We start from the raw sequence: 17,423 nt of genomic DNA on the forward strand, positions 1-17,423 counted from the left end.
CCTTCTGACGAAGCAGAGCCCTACAGGAATGGTTATGCGATACATTTTTAGGATGTGCAGATGCAACTTTTGTAGCATTCCTAAACCCTAGGCTTTTACTATTATTTTTTGAGTTGACCAAAGCCTTAACATGGACGGTGAAGAGAGAATGCTGAAAAAGAGCCGTGGGGTTCTGGCAGATAGCTGCCAGCCCTCCCTGGGAGCTGGCCTTTCTCCCTGAGGCTTTCTGTGGGAGGGTGCGTGAAACGGATGCGTCCCAGGCACGGTGCTAAGCTCATCACATGCCCCGTTATATTGAATCCTCGTGACGTTTTAGGGAAGATGCATTATTACCCCATATGAGGAGCCTAAGTCTCAAGCAGGTGAGTAGCTTTCCCAAATGTTTGCTGAGGTCCTTCCAGGTGACCACGGGTTCTAATCCAGGAGACAGTATTTAAAAGCAACTCTCAATCGGGGAAGGAGGAGAGCCCCATGTGTACTGTGGCTGAAACAAGGAAACTTTTTTTTAATAATAGCTTTATTGAGGTACAATTCACATACCATACAACTCACTCATCTAAAGTGTATAGTTCGCTGGTTGTAGTATATCCAGAGTTGTGTGCCCATCAGCACAGTCAATTTTAGAACATTTTCATCCCCTCCCCTGCACCCCCTTCCCCCATATCTTTAGTAGCCACTCCCCACTTTCCCCAATGTCTCCCGATCCCAGGCAGCCACCTGTTTTGTGGACATTCCGTGGGATCGTACGATAGGTGGCCTGTGACAGGCTCCTTTCACGTAGCAGAGCGGGGAGCTGCTGATGGAAACTTGCCCAAGGTGTCCTCCCGGGCTCGGCCTTGCGGAACTCGGTGCCTTTGCTTCCGCTGCTCTGCCTCACTTCTTACAAGAAGCCAGAAGACAGAAACACCCACGTGGACAGACTTTTTGAGGACAAGAGCATGCTATGATTAGTGGGGGGATGTTTGGTGGGTAAGATCTGAGCCTGGGACGGAACGGCTTCCTACCTGCTGACTCCGTGTTGGCGGGAGAGGGTGAGATGCTGCTTGAGCTGGGACCATTAGGGAATGACCGTTCCCTGGAACGCACGTCCAGGGCGAGTTCCTGCTTGGAGGGTACCCTGGGCAGGAGAGGCCTGAGCGTCTGTCTTTTGTGATGTTAGAACAGACGTAGAAATGTGCTCCGATTCCCTTGGTGCCCTTCGTGCGGGGATGGGGCCTCCAGGGGAGTTTCAGGAAACCTCCCCTCGTCTCTTCTTTACCCCCCACCCCCCCAAGACCCCAGCTTTTCTCCCCTAGTTCACCCTCTGGAGAGAGGAATCTTTTCTCTTTGGTTGCAGGTGTGGCCTCGGCAGGGATGTTATCAGTATTGGCACTGGGTATGGGACAAACGTGTTGGTGCCTGCACTGAAACCAAAGCCGAGCCTGAGACGGCCGGGCAACTGGTGTGTGAGCTGGCTGCCCCTGAGCTCCTCGGCCTGTCCCACGGAGGTTTGTCCTTGCCAGCCTGGCACGTTGGGTACCCTGACAGCGGCTGGTGTAAGCCCTATCAGGAAGGTGACATTGGTGTAGTCCCTCAGAGGACCGTCACCTTCCCAACATAAGGGGGGTGATCGGGGTCGGGGGCTGGTGTGGGGCTGTGTGGATGCTGGGGGCAGGGCGTGGAGGCAGTGCACCCCCTCAATGAACTCCCCAAGGAGGTGACTGTTCAGACATGCTGCTGTTGGAAAGTGCTTTGCGATCACTCGATTGCTTATAAACTGCTCAGTAAGAGGAGCCAGTACACACCTTCACGCGTGGAGAACTGGCTGTGGAATATGAGAAGTTTTTATTTGCGTTGAGGGTGGGTGACTTGGGAGGGGTGACTTGATTCTAGTTGTCTTTTGTTTCCTGTCTACCGTTTGGAGAGAAAAGAAGCAGGAGGCTGTGCTTTCCTGAATACACGATGGTGATAATGTGGGGTTGGCTCGGGGTCCAAGACCTTTCTGGTGTCTTAGGTAAAAGTGCGGAGACCAGGGTTCTCCGGCTTCTGAATAGACCCAGGTGCTCAATGCTGAGCGATGCGCCGGGCCCCTGAGCTAGAGTAGCTGCCCCGTTCATGCCCCCAGGGTGGGTGTGGCCCTGAGGATGCTGGCAGCTGGCCCTGCTTCCACAGGGCGGAGCCAGGTGGCCTGGTGCGTGAGATGGGAGTACATGGCAGCAGACATCCTGGGCCGTCCATCTCGGCTGCGCTCTGTCTAGAACTCAGACTGGATGAAGTTCCCCACTCAGGGTCTCCAGAGAAGAACGCTTGCGTTACCGTGACGGGGACTGTCAACCCTGAAAGCCTGTTTGGATGGCTGTGAAGGTGTTGGCGTTTAACTGGGTCTCACAGTGCTCTTGCCTCTTCCCATCCTGTCTTCATTCTCCTAAACCTTCCCAACCTGTCGGCCTCGGAGTGACTCACTCACCCAGACGGTGCCCATCCCCGTGGCCGGGACGACTCCCTGCGTCCAGAAAACAAACCACACCCAGGAATGATGATGCATTGTGGGGCGAGAGGCACTGGAGTGTAGCGATCGGTCTGGGGTTTGTCCCTCCTGCTTTGGGGCTGCGGTTGGCTCTCTTGCCCATTGCTGGTGAGCTGGCCTTGGCCGTCAGCAGAGGTGGTCTAGAGGGTACCCTGGTCGGCAGGCTGACCCACCAGAGGTCAGCGCGGGTGTGGGGGCAGGCCCCGCTCTTCCTTCAGCCAGTGTCATCTTGGATGTCATAGATACTAGGACTTACTTTAAGCAGAATATTCTGGATTTATGCATTTGACTTGGGCTCAATTTTTTATTTTGTACTTTGGATCCTCTCATTTAAGGAGATCAGAGATAAAATGCCATTGTTTTGCCAGAAGACTGGCCACCAACAGGCTCCCTGACTTAGAAAAGGGGGTAGTTTGAGTTTTCTTGAGTGACGGGGGGTATCTGTTATAGATCAGCAGATTTCTACAGCTCTGTGATTTTAAAGAGACCTAAATATACCCTCATGCCTTAGACCAGCCGTGGGCAAACTATGGCCCACAGGCCGGATCCGGCCCATTTGAAATGAATAAAACTAAAAAAAAAAAAAAAAAGACCGTACCCTTTTATGTAATGATGTTTACTTTGAATTTATATTAGTTCACACAAACACTCCATCCATGCTTTTGTTCCGGCCCTCCGGTCCAGTTTAAGAACCCATTGTGGCCCTCGAGTCAAAAAGTTTGCCCACCCCTGCCTTAGACCGTGCTAATCGTGCTACTGCTGTCACTTTGCACATTTGTAAATGACAATATCGGGGACACTTAAAAGAGTTGTGGGGCTCTGTGGGGCTCGGGCACATAGCTGAAGGTTACACACTCGCCTCTGGGGGGCTCGAGGGGATGTTTACATCATCGCCAGGTTTTGCTGTTGGAGGATTTGGATTAGGGTTGGGAGGTTGTGTTGCTGCTGCAGTGATCCGGGTCCTTTTTCAGCCTTGGGCCTCTGTACCAATCCCCGTCCTAGGAAAATTTTAGGCCAGTTACCTTTAACTCTTTGGTTCTCACCTGGGGTGACTTCGCTCCCCAGGAGACATTTGGCAATGTCACCATGCATTCTGGTCGTCACAGCTGGGCAGGGGTGATGCTGTTGTCTAGTGGGTAGAGGCCAAAGGCTGCCAGGAACCCCCACCCCCTCAAGATTATCAAGATGTCAGCAGTGTCCAGGCTGAGAAGTCCTGCTTTCACATGTTTATTGAGCAACTCTCCTTCCTGAACTGAAGAACTGACCAAGATATAGGAAAGTACTTAAACATAAATGACACCTCAGTTTGCAAATGCACATTTTAAGTTGTCTTTTTTTGCCAATTATGTACTTAAAATACCTCAGTAATTTTCTAGAATATTCTTTAAAAAAAGAGAAACGATTAAAACTACACAACATGATGACACAAGCGATCGTAGCTGCTCATGCCTCGGGAAGGCCTGTGACCCGGAGGAGAGCAGGAGCCGCTCTGTGTGTGAGGTCCAGCCATGCGTTGACACCTCACCTGGTTAGTGTAAGACATGAAGTCATCACTCTCACATTTCTCAAAATCTTAGTCTTCCCCTCACCTGCTAGTCTTTTTTTTTTTTTTAAGTCAGAGACCCAAACCAGATCATCTTGCTTCTCCCAGCATAAATACTAAAAGTTTTATTTAAAAAGATACAGCTTCAGATTACCTTCTAGGATCACATTCTGCTTTCTCAGTCCTGCTCTTATTCTTAAAAGGAGCCATCTCTTGACAGTGCTTCATACATCTCGTGCCTCCTCCATGACATTCCCGGGAAGTAAATGAAAGGTGTAAATTAAGAAAAGCAAGTGTTTGTGGTTCCCACTTTAACCTTCTGTTCTGTTAAACGGCTTCGTTGAAGAGGGCTGTCACGGCTCTTGAAAACGTGGGAAAATCCACAGCACGCCCGAGCCTTCAGCTGCCTGTGGGCGCGCAGGAGGTTTGATGTGAAAATTATATGGCCACATCTAATTGGCTGTGTTTTCACCCCACCAGATACCAGCTCAGGAGGCGGCTCTTCCCCCTCCCCTGCTGGTTTAGCTAAATTGTTGAACTTGAATCGCATGCTATTAAGAATTGCAGTCTAGTAACCCAAGTGCCATTTTTCAATGTCTCTTGTGTAGTAGCCTGTCTGTATGACCCAACCCCAACCTTATAAATTTCCAGACATCTGGCAAGAGCCGGTTATCAATTCCTCCCTGATGTGGGGATGATAAGGCCTTTGACCCCTACTCTTCCCCATAATTTACACCCCCCCTCCCCCCCGTGCCTTACGGAAGCCTGGCCAGCCGGTGGGAGGAAAACAGAAGACTACAGACTGCTGCTTCCTGTGAAATGGGAATAATAATTTTTATCCTGCCTGTTTCCCAGACTTGTGTATTTATTTCACATGAAATGTGCTCAGGATTCCAGTAGAAAGCAGTCAGATAGAGATAAGATCATGGCAATGACACCAATTGAAACATGTTTTTTTAAAAAAATACGTTTATTCACATGCCATAGCTTACACCCATTTAGAGTGGACATTTAATGGTTTTTGGTATGTTCCCAGAGTTTTGTGACCGTCACCTCAATCAATGTTAGAACATTTTCATTGCCCCCAAAAGAAACTCTTCACTCATTAACTCTCACTCCTCCCATTTCCTTCCACATCTGCTTTCTGTCTGTGCATCTGCCTGTTTGGGGCGTTTTGTGTATGTAGAATTGCACAATATCTGGCCCTTTGTGACTGGCTTCTTTCACTTAGCATAATCTTTTCAAGATTCATCTATGTTGTGGCATATATCAGTCCTTCATACCTTTTTAATTGCCAAGTAGTATTCCTTTGTGTAGCCAGATCATATTTTCTTGCTCCAACATGAGTTGATAGGTAAGCTTCAGAATTTTAAAAATATGAAGGCAGCCCAGCTGGTGTTGCTCAGTGGTCGAGCATCGACTTGTGAACCAGGAAGTGACAGTTTGATTCCCGGTCAGGGCACATGCCTGGGTTGTGGGCTTGATTCCCAGTAGGGGGTGTGCAGGAGACAACCTGATTCTCTCTCATCATTGATGTTTCTGTCTCTCTCTCCCTCTTTCTTCCTCTCTGAAATCAATAAATTAAAAAAAAAATGACGCCAAACCATTTTCCTTTTAATTTATAAATTCCATTTATTGGAAGTTAGGTGCTCTTATGGTAAATACTGTTTTGGGGCAAAAATGTCCAAGTCTATGTATGCTCTACATCTTTGAACAAGCGCTTACCTTAACAGACTCTACCTGGAACCAAACATTGGATAAAGGTGACTTCAGAGTTTGTGGTCTCCTGGAAGCACCAAAGACTTTTATTTATTAAAGTAGAAATTATTGCTAGAAACTCTCTCCATAGTTTGGCTGAGGATTAAGTCGCTACCTCCCATGATTCAGACTAGTGCCCTTTGGGCTCTATCTCCTCTTCTTCGTTTCTCCTCTGTGGTCACCGCTCCAGTGGCATCCTGCAGACTGTGATTGGGTGAAGTTATTTCCAGCGTGGGGAGCGTTTTGTTCAGTGTTAGGTTGGTTGGTTTGTTACTCTTCTGGTTGTTGGCTTTACCTGTTGCAAATATTAAGAGGCCCAGGCATGTTTACATTCTGCAGATAGGAAAGAAAAGCCACTTCGTCCAGAGTGGCTGCATGGGCTCCCACCTTCACTGTGGTTGCTGTAGCAAAGGTGGGGGTTTCTCTGCGGGGGGGGGGGGAGGTGTCGGAGGGGCCCATGCTGCACATGTCAGACACATGACAATGGTTTTCACTTGAAGAAGTGGGAGCCTTTAGTAATTTTTAAGGGAACCCTGAGAACTAGGCATTCTCTTACAGCCACCTGAGTGTGGATGTGCGAGTTGTTATTCTGAGCGCCACACCCGGACAGGTGGGAAGAAATGGGAGTGGATGGGATTGACCCCTCCAGTCATGTGTGTCCTGTTACACGTAGGAAGGAGATGATGTGTGCTGTCACCTTACACACACACACACACACACACACACACACACACGATTGTTTCTTCTCTTTGAAGGCTCTCTTCCACCTGATTTTTACTAACAAAGATATACATGTTTGGGATGGCAGGAGATAGTCTTGGGTGGCACAGGGGTTCTTTATTCCCGGAGCCCTTATCCCTTCATTCGGTCTAACTCTCCCTTTTAAGCCGAGAAACCCCAAATACCAGAGTACTGGGAGAATTCATTGCAGAGCAGCTGACCCAGGCTGTGTCTCCCCTGCCTTCTGCCACGTCACCAGAGTCTGGGCAGGACCCGTTAGGATTGCCCGAGGCCCGTGCCCGATGACAACAGAGGTGGCTGCTCGAGTTCTCCGATTGGCAGCAGCGTGATTCCTTCTGGAGATGACACATTGGGGGCGAGTGTCGTTTTGGAACCAGGGATGTTAGTGAATGGAGCTGGTGAGCGTTAGAGAGAATAGGAATGAGAAGGTGTCAGGATTGGTCCTGCCTGTGGGAATCCACTGGTTTTGAATATTTATGTCCTTTATGGCCTTCCAATGTGATCCCTCCTTTCATAACAGGCTTTCTTCAAACTATTTCAATTTAATAAGTTTCTGTGCAATTAGTGCATTTCAACCAATAATGGCTTATTTTTAAAAACCACCAGAGAAGCTTTAAATAACATTTTCTCATAAATTAGTCCTCATTTGCACAGTGATTCAGTTATTACACCATGAGGACCCTCTGGAGTGTGATGTTGTCAGGACACATAACAGCAGAGAATAGTATGTTATTAGCTAATGCTAATCACCGGTTAGTAGAAATGGGAAAAGAAGACGTGTCATTGGGGCTCCCGTGGCTAACAAGATGTGAATTACGAAAACATCTCCCAGAGAAATTCCAGGGTTGTTCTAGAAACCTGTTATTTGCATTTTCAAACATCTGGTCTCCGTCGATAGGGGAGGAGGGTGCTGGTTATCAGCCCTGCTTTCTTGTTCGGAGCAAAGCTCTGTACTTTTCCTGCTGGTAACCTCACCGCAGACACACCCTGCCCCTGCCTCTCAGCCCCATCGGGCTGCCCACTGTCTTTTTGTAGGTGGTGGCATTGATTTCCAAAGAATGGCAGGTCGGCTTCCCAGGCCCAATCAGATTCTGCCCTTGGCCCCTCGATTCCACGCGGTTTTGTTCGTGGTCCATGGTGGCTCAGCTTGGCTCCACACTCTTTCCCAAAGGCCAGCTGCGAGAAGGAGCTTCTGTGTAGCCGGAACCTTCTAGAGGGCACATGTTCCCTTTACTCCAGGAGCTGCATTCCCAGCGCTGTCTGCAGCCTGCACTTCTTGAACCCATGCTGTTGCCTCTCGCTCTCCCATGGCAGTCTTGCTGGTGACAGCAGATGGGCTTACATTTATTACCTGAAACTGTGACTCAGTCCTGTTCTTTCCGAGTAACTCGATGAGCACATGTTTTCCCTGGGCCCGCTGGCGTTTTGCTTATCCTGAGAACGTGCGAAGGGCCAGGACCCTCAGCTCCAGATGCAGACGACGGGTAAGGAGGTTTCTGGGAGAAGCTTTGCTTTCCGCTGCTGAGGTCCGTCCGAACCTCATCGGAGGAACCGGAGGGAGAGGTGCACTGGCCGTCTGGTCTGCTGGTGGCACGGGGGTCCCGCGAGCCAGGAGGTCCTAGAATGGACTTCACTGAGCGTTCCAGCCACAGCTCTTAAAGAACTCCATTCATTCCCTGCACGCCTTGCCGAGCTTCCCACCTGGATAATGCTAAGGTTAGACACTGCCTCCCAGTGAAGCCTGGGCCTTCAACTTCACTTAAAGAGTTAAATTAGTGTTGCTATCAGGTACAGAGTAAAAGCATCTCCTTTATTCAGAATTACCCAAATGACCACCCCCCCCCCCATTTATCCCAAACCCTTTAGAAATTGTTGTGTACCTACTTTTCCTTTGTTGTTTATGATACTGTAATGAAAATAGTATGTTTTATTTTCTGTTTCTCAATATTTTTAAATGATGCTGCCAACTCCTGTTGTGACACTTATCCCTGAGATATTTTTCCTTGGCCGTGTAGAGCGTTCGTCCGATAAAGAAAACTTTTCAAGCGCATGTCCTTCTCCCTGCATGTAGCTTTCTTCGGTAAACATGCCTCCTGTTATGCCATGGCCGTGTCTGTACATGGAGGTGCGTTGGGTCTGCACTGAATGCGAGCGAGGACCTAGTACAATGAGTCCCTTGCTGTGTGCTCTGCTCGCCCTGCAGAGCTGGGTCTTGCTGGAGGTGGGTAGGGCCTTAGAGGCACCCAGCAGCCGGCATCCTCACGTGTCGTGTCTACCTGAGCCCTGGAGATACAGGGCATACAGCTAGTTAATGGGAGGTGGCAGTGACACTGAGACACGGAGTGTCTTCTCCTCCCCCGCCCCCCGTTTCTGTGATGAGGCTGAGAAGACAGGAGCTGGGCTTTGTAAGAGGCAACACGGCTCTGTTCATTCTGTGTTGCTTTCCATTTGGATCCTGGTCTCTTTATCACTAAGGTGAGGTCCTTGAGGGCCAAGGTAGTTCTACATTCCTTCAGTGCCGGGGTGGTGATTCTGTGTCCCCTGATGCCGGCTCTGAGTGGGGTGGCTGAGTGACATTGTCACGGGTCAGGAAAGAGTGAGGTGTTGTATGTGAGGTGGCACTTGCCATTCCTGACTGTGGGCCCTTCCGTACTTGATGATACCACCTACCTTTGCATGGACGCCGTGGGCACACGTGTGCACACTCAGGCCCCATGCACAGACTCTCACCTGGCCACTCACCCACGCTCACATTTTTAACAATAATCCTGAAAGCAAATATCATGTACATTTGCCTTGTCAATGATTGTGTCCGGGTTTGGGGACGAAGTGGGCTTGCCTTAGATCGATGGTTCTCAACCTTCCTAATGCCACGACCCTTTAATACAGTTCCTCATGTTGTGGTGACCCCCAACCATAACATTATTTTTGTTGCTACTTCATAACTGTAATTTTGCTACTGTTATGAATCGTAATGTAAATATCCGATATGCAGGCTGTATTTTCATTACAAATTGGACATAATTAAAGCATAGTGATTAATCACAAAAACAATATGTAATTATGTATGTGTTTTCCGATGGTCTTAGGCGACCCCTGTGAAAGGTTGTTCGACCCTCAAAGGGGTCTCGACCCACAGGTTGGCGACCCACAGGTTGAGAACCGCTGCCTTAGATGAGACATTGGCAGCCTGTCTGGAGCCTCGATTGCCGTTTCTCTGCATCTGCGTTAGATTGTTCATTAACATATTTCAAGTATAATTAGTTCCCATCAAAGTTACCTCACCTTCAGCGGTGAGAATTACTGATGGAGCTAAAATAGACGAGCGTAATCTGTACGGACGTAACTCTCTCTCCGGGTTACAGAGTGCATGTGGGCTTGCTTCCACGGGTTGGTTGCTGTTGCTTATTATTATTATTTTGTATATTCAGTTATATATACTTGTGTATATGTCAGTAAATAATAAGAGAGAGGAGGATTCTAGCCCCTTAAGAATTTCTCAAAAATTGTTATTTTACTAATTTGCTTTTTTAGTGGAATGGCTCTTACCAATGCCCCTTTCTTACGTGCATTTTCAATTTCTTGTAAAGATGCTGTGCTTTCAAAATTAAACTCTTCCATGTTATGCATAGAATCCAAACTCCTAGCTTTAAAACCTGGGATTCAGTTTGTTATTTTCCAGGGAAGTTCTGGGTATGTCTAGATTGAAGGATTTTAAAAAATCAAAAGCATTCAATTACATGATTTAGAAAACCCATTCCATTTTGTAATTCTAACTTTACAGACCCACAGATAATCCCTCCCCACTTTCTGTGGGGAAGGAAAAAACCTAAAAAACACAACCTAGATGCATCAGTCAGGGTTCTCCAGAGAAACAGAACCAATAGGGTGTGTGTATGTGTATGCATGTGCATGTGCATGTGTGTGTACGTACCCGCGCGCGTGTGTTACTTACCATTGGGAATTGGCTCGCATTGTTATGAAGATTGGCAAGTGCCAAGCCCAGTGAGCTGCAGACCCAGGAGACCAGTGGGGTGGTTCCAGTCCAAAGGCTGGCAGGCTCGAGACCCAGGAAGAGCCAGTGTTTAAGTTCAAGTCTGAAGGCAGGAAAAACGGATGTCTCAACTCCAGGCAGGAGGAATTCCCCCTTATCTGGGGGAGAGATCAGGTGAGGCACATCCACCTGAGGGTTTATTCAGTCGGTGTAAACGTGGAACTCATCCAGGAACACGGACACACTCAGAATGCTGTCTGACTTTACATGGCCCAGTCAAGTTGACACATAAAATTAACCTTCACGCCAAACTTCTCTGAGACAGAGTTGAAAACTTTAGTCTTCCTCTTTCTGCCTTAGCGGTAGGCTCAAAATTCTCCCAACAGCCCACAGCTATTGGCTAGATCGGGCCTGAATAACATTATTTCATACAGTCTTTCTGTATCTCTGAAGGCGTTAGTATTTTTTGAGTGTGAGTGTGTGTGTGTGTGTGTGTGTGTGTGTGTGTGTATTTAATGCTTTTTAGTACCTTCTTCTATACTCTTTTCTTTTTTGTTTATTTTTCCTGGCAGAGCAAATTGTACTTTCTAGCTCATTGGTTTTCATTCTGTTAACATTTGAATATTGCCCAGCCACCTGTTGAGCGGGGTGTGTGTGAGCTCGTAAAGAAACAAAATAGTAGAATGCACCGCTGTTGCTATTTTTTTGGTGGCACATCTTCACTCTTGATCCATGTGGTCATGTCCAGGACCGGTCAACACACCGTGTCTTCAGGTGCTGAGTTGCTGGTGAAAGTGAGAGAAACATCAATGATGAGAGAGAATCATTGGCTGCCTCCTGCGTACCCCCCCCCCCCCCCAGGGGATCCAGCCTGCAACTTGGGCATGTGCCCCTACCAGGAATTGAACTGTGACCTCCCAGTTCATAGGTTGACGCTCAACCACTGAGCCACACTGGCCGGGCTTGCCTTCCTCTCTCTTGACATACCACCTTCCCCAGAGGTGATGCACGTCTTAAAATCCTCTGTCACAAGTGGGCAGTGCTTCCAGAGGCAGGTCAGTGTAGCCCATGGCTGCGGAGGCACTGGAGGAGGAGGCAGGCTGAGTGGTCATTCTGGCGGGTGTGTGGCTGCTCGACGCCCCCCACCCCGTACCAGACATTCTTATTTCGGAAAGTACCCGATGCCTACCCCGGTATACTGCCTTGGAGCAACCCCCTCACCGTGGCCAGGAGCAGGAAACCCACGAGCCTTCATTCGCTTTTCCTGGGGTGGCCCCAGTTTCCCCACATGACTGCGGATGGCCGGTTATTGAGGTCAGTCTGACTAAGGCGACTAGACTGCTGCAGGTCGGATGCCCCTCACTCCTTATACTGAGCTTAGAGGAGTGTGTTGACGCATAACTGAAAAGTGCACAGTTATTGCAGGCTCAGGCATGGCTGGATCCAGGCGCTCATACCTGAGGACACCATGTCCCCCAACTATTGGCCCTGCTTTCCTCCAGGTTGACTTCATTGCACGGGGCTAGGTTCAAGCCCAGAGAGCTCTTACCTTCCTCCTCAATTGCCAACCAGTAGCTGTGGTTAGGGGCTGTAATACACTGAGTGCATTTGGAAGGGGCATCCCTGGAGCTGGGGGTGGGATCCACTCCACTTGAACTATATGACTTTGAGAGTTGGGGTGGTACCTCCTAAATAACTCAGGGTGTGCTGTTAGGGGAAAAAGCACAAATAGATGCTGTACAGAAAACTTATGTCTGCCTTTTAGCCTTTAGGATCCATCGAAGGGTTTTCTACTTGTTAGGGGAGACTGAGCTACCACTGGCTCATGGCACAAAGTGAGTTTGTGTGTACGTTTGAATTTGTTCATAAGACAACTATTCCCAAACTTGAAGTGGATTATAGGACTTCATACTATACAAAAGGTTTAGAAATGAGTAAGTAAGGAAATTACAGTAAAGAGAAAAGCAGGGTAGGCCCCTAAGATAAGACGGGAATAAGATGACTCTCACAAATCTCAAAGCTGGCGGGCAGCACCTGCGGGGCTGGTGAAAGTGAGCTGCTCATTCGGCTCTGAGGTTCCTGGTATGAAGAGCATCTAGACCTTGTACAGAGGGGTGTGTGTGTGTGTGTGTGTGTGTGTGTGTGAGTGACACTCCCTCCTAAGCCACAAGCCCCTGTGGGAGGACAGGCCCTGCGCGAGGCCATGGGAAGATGATAAAGATGATGTCCATCTATGGTCACCTTAGATGCATGTCTTTTCCAAACTCCTGGGGCACTTGCCCTCCGGAACTTGCCCCTTTGCTCTCAGCATTGTGTTAGGAAACAAAGCAAGCAGACAAGGATGGAAACCTCTCTGTTGCTGGGTTCCTTCCAGGAACAATGGGCGGGTTAAACCGGTCACCTGTGGTGGGAGGCAGGCAGGTGAGTCACTGCTGTGACAGGGCAGAATGGGATCCTTAGTTGTACAGCGGGGCCAGTCCTGTGAATGGACTCATGCTTGCCTGGTGACTCACGTTCCTGTTTACAAATGAGCCACGGGAGTGCTGTGGGGACCGGGACCTCCGGGGTGGGCAGCCCTTCCGTGGGCAGAACTCAGGGCTCCTGTCATTCAGAGTCAAGATGCAGGGACAGCTGCCGCCAGTGGAAGGCCCTGGAGGGACACCAGTGTATGGGTGACGTGGCCCCGCCGCGTTTGGGGAGTTCACATGGCCTTTGGATGGTTTTGTTCCCACTGGATACTCCCCATGGGAGGATCGGGAAATATGGTAGCCAAGTAAATTATTCTAGAACCGTGGCTGCTGTTGTATAGATTTGTCCTTCATGTCTATCGATTTTCCATCTCCCGGTCTTTAGTACCCACTATGCTCATTGTGCTTTTTAGTGACTATCAGAACCTAAGATAGCGGGTCTTGTGCTCAGTCTCATATTCTTCACTCTGAATTCTGTGACTCGGGATTAAGACGGATGAGCCATCTGTTCATAGGACCTTCCTTCGCATAAAACTTTTAAAACCTAGAACAGGGGAGGTGTATCTCCTTTACAACGGGCAGAAAAGACATAGATATTTTCTTTCTGAAAAGCCAATTAGAATGATGCTTCTTTGTTGGGAAAGAGCTCTTCTCGGGCCTCAGGTCTCCCTCTACACCCCCAAGTTCTCTACACCAGCCAGAGAGCAGCAGCCAGCATCTGCACAGGCAAACCCGTCTACACAGCGGCGCTGTGAGTAGACTGAGACCTGGTCCGTACTCCCCCTCTGCCGTTGACTAGCTGTGTGACCTTGGGCATGCTCCTTAACGTCTCTGAGTCAGTTTCCTCCTCTGTGAAGTGAGAGGGACAGGACCTACCTCAAGGGTGGCTGTGAGGTGTAGCGGAGGAACACGCACACCCCTGGCGGAGTAACAGGCAAGGAACCCAGGCAGCTCGCGCCCGGGGCTCCGGCTGGGTGGAGATTCGGGGCAGCGCATCCTTTTGGAGCGCCTAAAGCGGGAGCTGCCAGACCGTCGAGGGGACTGGAGAGGTCTGTGCCATTGCTTCTCTCTCGAAACGATTGCCGCCTGGCAGAGGGAAAGGTGTTAAGACATCCCCAATAGCTGTAGGGGTGGAACCATATGTAACTGCATTTTTGTGGGGTAGAAATACTGCATGGTTTATGCTAATAGAAGATTCAGCAAGGTAAGTTGAGAGAGAGAGAGAGAGAGAGAGAGAGAGAGAGATGAGAGAGGGGCTAGCCAGCTGGCTTCCTGGAGGCCTAGAGGCAGGAGTGGCCGTGTGCATTGGGGTATCGCGTGCCTTGGGGTAACGAAGGGCAGAGGTGGGGGAGCGGGAAGGGAGGCCACAAGGTCTGCATGGAGGAGGCTGTTACGATGCCGCTGGAGGGGGTCCCCAGGCTGGATGGCAGGGAGGTGGACGAGCTCTGGGTTCACTCCTCGCGGGGAGCTGTAGAGGAGTGGGGTGAGGGTAGAAAGCCAGGCTGGGGCCGCGGATGCCTGGTGACCGCGCCCCCGCCCGCCGAGCCTCACTCTGTTCCCCTTTCTTCCCGGCCGCAGTGTCCCCTCCCTTGCTGCACTCAGGGCCACGACTGTCAGCACCTCTACCCCCCCTCAGACTTCACTGTCAGCACTCAAGTCTTCAGGGACATGAGAAGGAGCCACTCCTTACAAAAGGTTGGGGAGCCCTGGTGTTTGGAGGTAGGTGGCGGAGCCGAATGACGGTAGGAGATGAGCCAGCCCCGACATGAACCCGCCCATCCAAAGTTTACCTGCAGCCAGGGCAGGGCCCATCCGCTACGGCCCAGCTTCCCGCCGGGTCACTGTCGTGTCGGGTGCCATGATGTCTGGGTGTACTGACCGCTGATGGGTGTATCAGAGCCATAAAGATGCCAGTTTACCAGAAGAGGGCGGAGGGCGGGGCTCCCAGGGGCGGCCGGCGGCCCAGTGTCCTGCGTAGCTTCTGTGAGAGCGAACAGCACCTTATGCCATTAAACTTGACCCCCCAGGAAATAAGTCTCTGGGTGTCTTTCCAGCTCCCAGTGGAGGAGGAGTTATCGCCTCCACTTTGCATAGCTTTTCCTTTGGAATCAGGGTGCCCAGGAAGGCTCCGTCCTCCGTGGGCCACCTTCCCGGGCAGCCGAGCACAGCTTTCTTCGCAGACCCGGCTCTCCAAGGACAGGGCGCATCGTCAGGTTCTTTTAAATAATTCAATATGTCGTCAATACCCCACGCCGCTCCGTGCTCGGCAATGACAGTTCTCTTCGGATTAGTGGTCCCAAGGAGTAAAGAACATCGAGAGCACGCTTTCATCTTCAGAAAAGCAAAAGTCAATGCAGATGAAAATTTTAAACTAACTCTTTAGACTTAAACAGCAAATGATTTTGTACTAATGCTAGCTTAAAAAAAAAGATAAGTGAATATTCAAGAGCCAATTCGTAAAGCCCTCTGCCTTTAAAAAGCATTTATTGTATACCTGCTGTATGCTGAGCGCTGTGCTACGTGTTAGGGCTCCGAGGACAGAAACGGGCCTAGAGCATATTAACACGTGCCCATGTGACTTGCCTTTGGAGAGAGAAGGGGTGGACTAAGTCATCTTTAAAAGCTTGTTCTGGTTTAAGAAGTAGGACCTAGCCCTTTAACAGAAGCAGAGACATGGAGAAAATCATACAGAAAAAACGTAGGCACTCACAGTTATTTTATTTTTTTTAACCTGTTTATAATCTCTTCATTATTTGGATGCATTTCTTTTCTCAACATTCATGGGTCTAAACTTTAAAAGTCTTTACTCAGGTTCGTGTTTTCTTTCCACTTGACATAGCACCCAGGATGCTATATAGTCCCGTGTGTCTTAGCTCTGGTTGGTCACGCCACAGATTGGCATCTTGTGGAAATCTTGCTGTCTGACCATTCCCCTTTGGCCAGGTGTGCGTGAAACAGAGGATGTTCTGGACTGTGCCTGGATTACCTGGATCCCAGTTTGTGTGTAAGCCCGTGTCCTTTAATTGGCCTGGGTCTGACAGAGCAGGGGGTCCCCCCTTCTGTGCAGCAGCTGGGGCCAGATGCAAGCTTTTCCTCAGCAGCCCCTCCCTGGGTCATCTATTATAATAAAAGCGTAATATGCAAGTCAACTGAACGGCCAAACAGTGGAATGACCATCCGGACGACCTTCTGGACAAAGCCGGGGCTGTGAAGGCCTACTTTTGCATGGATTTCGTGCATCCGGCCTCTAGTCTTTTAGTAAGTGCAGTGGTTCATTCTGAGTCTGGATGAAAAGGCCATAGCTGTTCCTCCAGCACGGCCTGCGAATGCTAACTCATTAATCTTTAGTCGGAGTTATGAGGCCGATAAAGGAGAACCAGACACCCATTCAGAGTCTGAGGAAAACGAAAGAGAAAGACTGGATTTCTGCCTGACCCACAGATTAGATCCCTGGCGCCAGCTCTGCCCGTAGGACGGGGGAACATCTCCTGGGAGAGTGCCAATATGTGCTGCTTCTGGACTGGGGTCCAAATCTCCAACTGTGACTGGGTCAGGCACGGCGACACCACTCACGGGCTGTGTGAACTTGGCAAGGTACCCTACTGCACTGCCTCAGTTTCCCCATCAGCGAAGGGGGGATCCCACAGGGGCTGTTCTGAGCATCAAATGAGGAAGCCTGTAAAGTGGGGGCTTGGTCAGAGGAGCTGGTGCGCCTGGTCTGGCACAAATACCCGGCAGGATTCTTAGGGGATTGCACACAGATAGTGTGGCCATGTGATGGGCGGCCACTGCTGGGGCAGCTCAGTTGTGTAGCCGGCCTCCCATGCAGGCATTTCCAGAAATGTAGATGGCTCCTTTGGAGTGTTTCCTACTGTGAGAATTGGGGTGGTGTATGGAAATCCCATCCACAGCACAGCCCAGATGTGCTGGAGGAGGCCCTGGGTAGTGTCATGGAAACCGCACTCGGTTGGAGGCGGGACTGGGTGTAACCCCAATGTCCTCTCCCCTCTGTTGGCAACACGCTTCACCCTCCAGGATGCAGTCCCCGTGTCTGTAAAAAGGGATGGCAGTGGAGTACCTGCCCTGCTTCATGGGGACCTGCGAGGAGCCCTTGGATCTGATCACAGTGACGTTTACCACACATTTTCTATGGTCCAGGTGTTTGCCTAGGTTGAGTCTTCACAACCTGGCAGCAGCACTGAGAGGGAGATGCGGTGACTATTCCTTTTTGCAGAAGAACCACAGGGAGGTTAAGCAACTTGCTTAAGGTCACACAGCAAAGGGGCAGAGCTGTGACAGACCCTGGCAGTAGCCCGTGGTTGGAGCCTTCCTCACCAGCCATCTGCCACCTGCTAAAGGAGAAGGTGTTGGTGTTCAGTGCCCCCAGCCTCCTCAGGAGCTGGACAGAACTTC

The 17,423-nt window shown here is 49.9% G+C and overlaps 1 protein-coding gene across 20 annotated transcripts in view; it reads left to right on the top strand.

Annotated features, from left to right (window-relative positions):
- TCF7L2 (transcription factor 7 like 2) overlaps positions 1-17,423 on the top strand; it is a 197,184-nt gene that overhangs the window by 107,982 nt on the left and 71,779 nt on the right. For 3 of the 20 annotated variants that reach the window (XM_081104656.1, XM_081104654.1, XM_081104655.1), the window contains one exon: positions 14,589-14,729. The exons of the other annotated variants lie outside the window; for them this stretch is intronic. In XM_081104656.1, the coding sequence (XP_080960782.1) occupies positions 14,589-14,729 (141 nt within the window). The remainder of the gene's footprint in view (positions 1-14,588; positions 14,730-17,423) is intronic. 20 annotated transcript variants of the gene reach the window in all.

Source organism: Myotis nattereri (assembly GCF_964212035.1).
Source record: "Myotis nattereri genome assembly, chromosome: 13".
Lineage (NCBI taxonomy): Eukaryota > Metazoa > Chordata > Mammalia > Chiroptera > Vespertilionidae > Myotis > Myotis nattereri.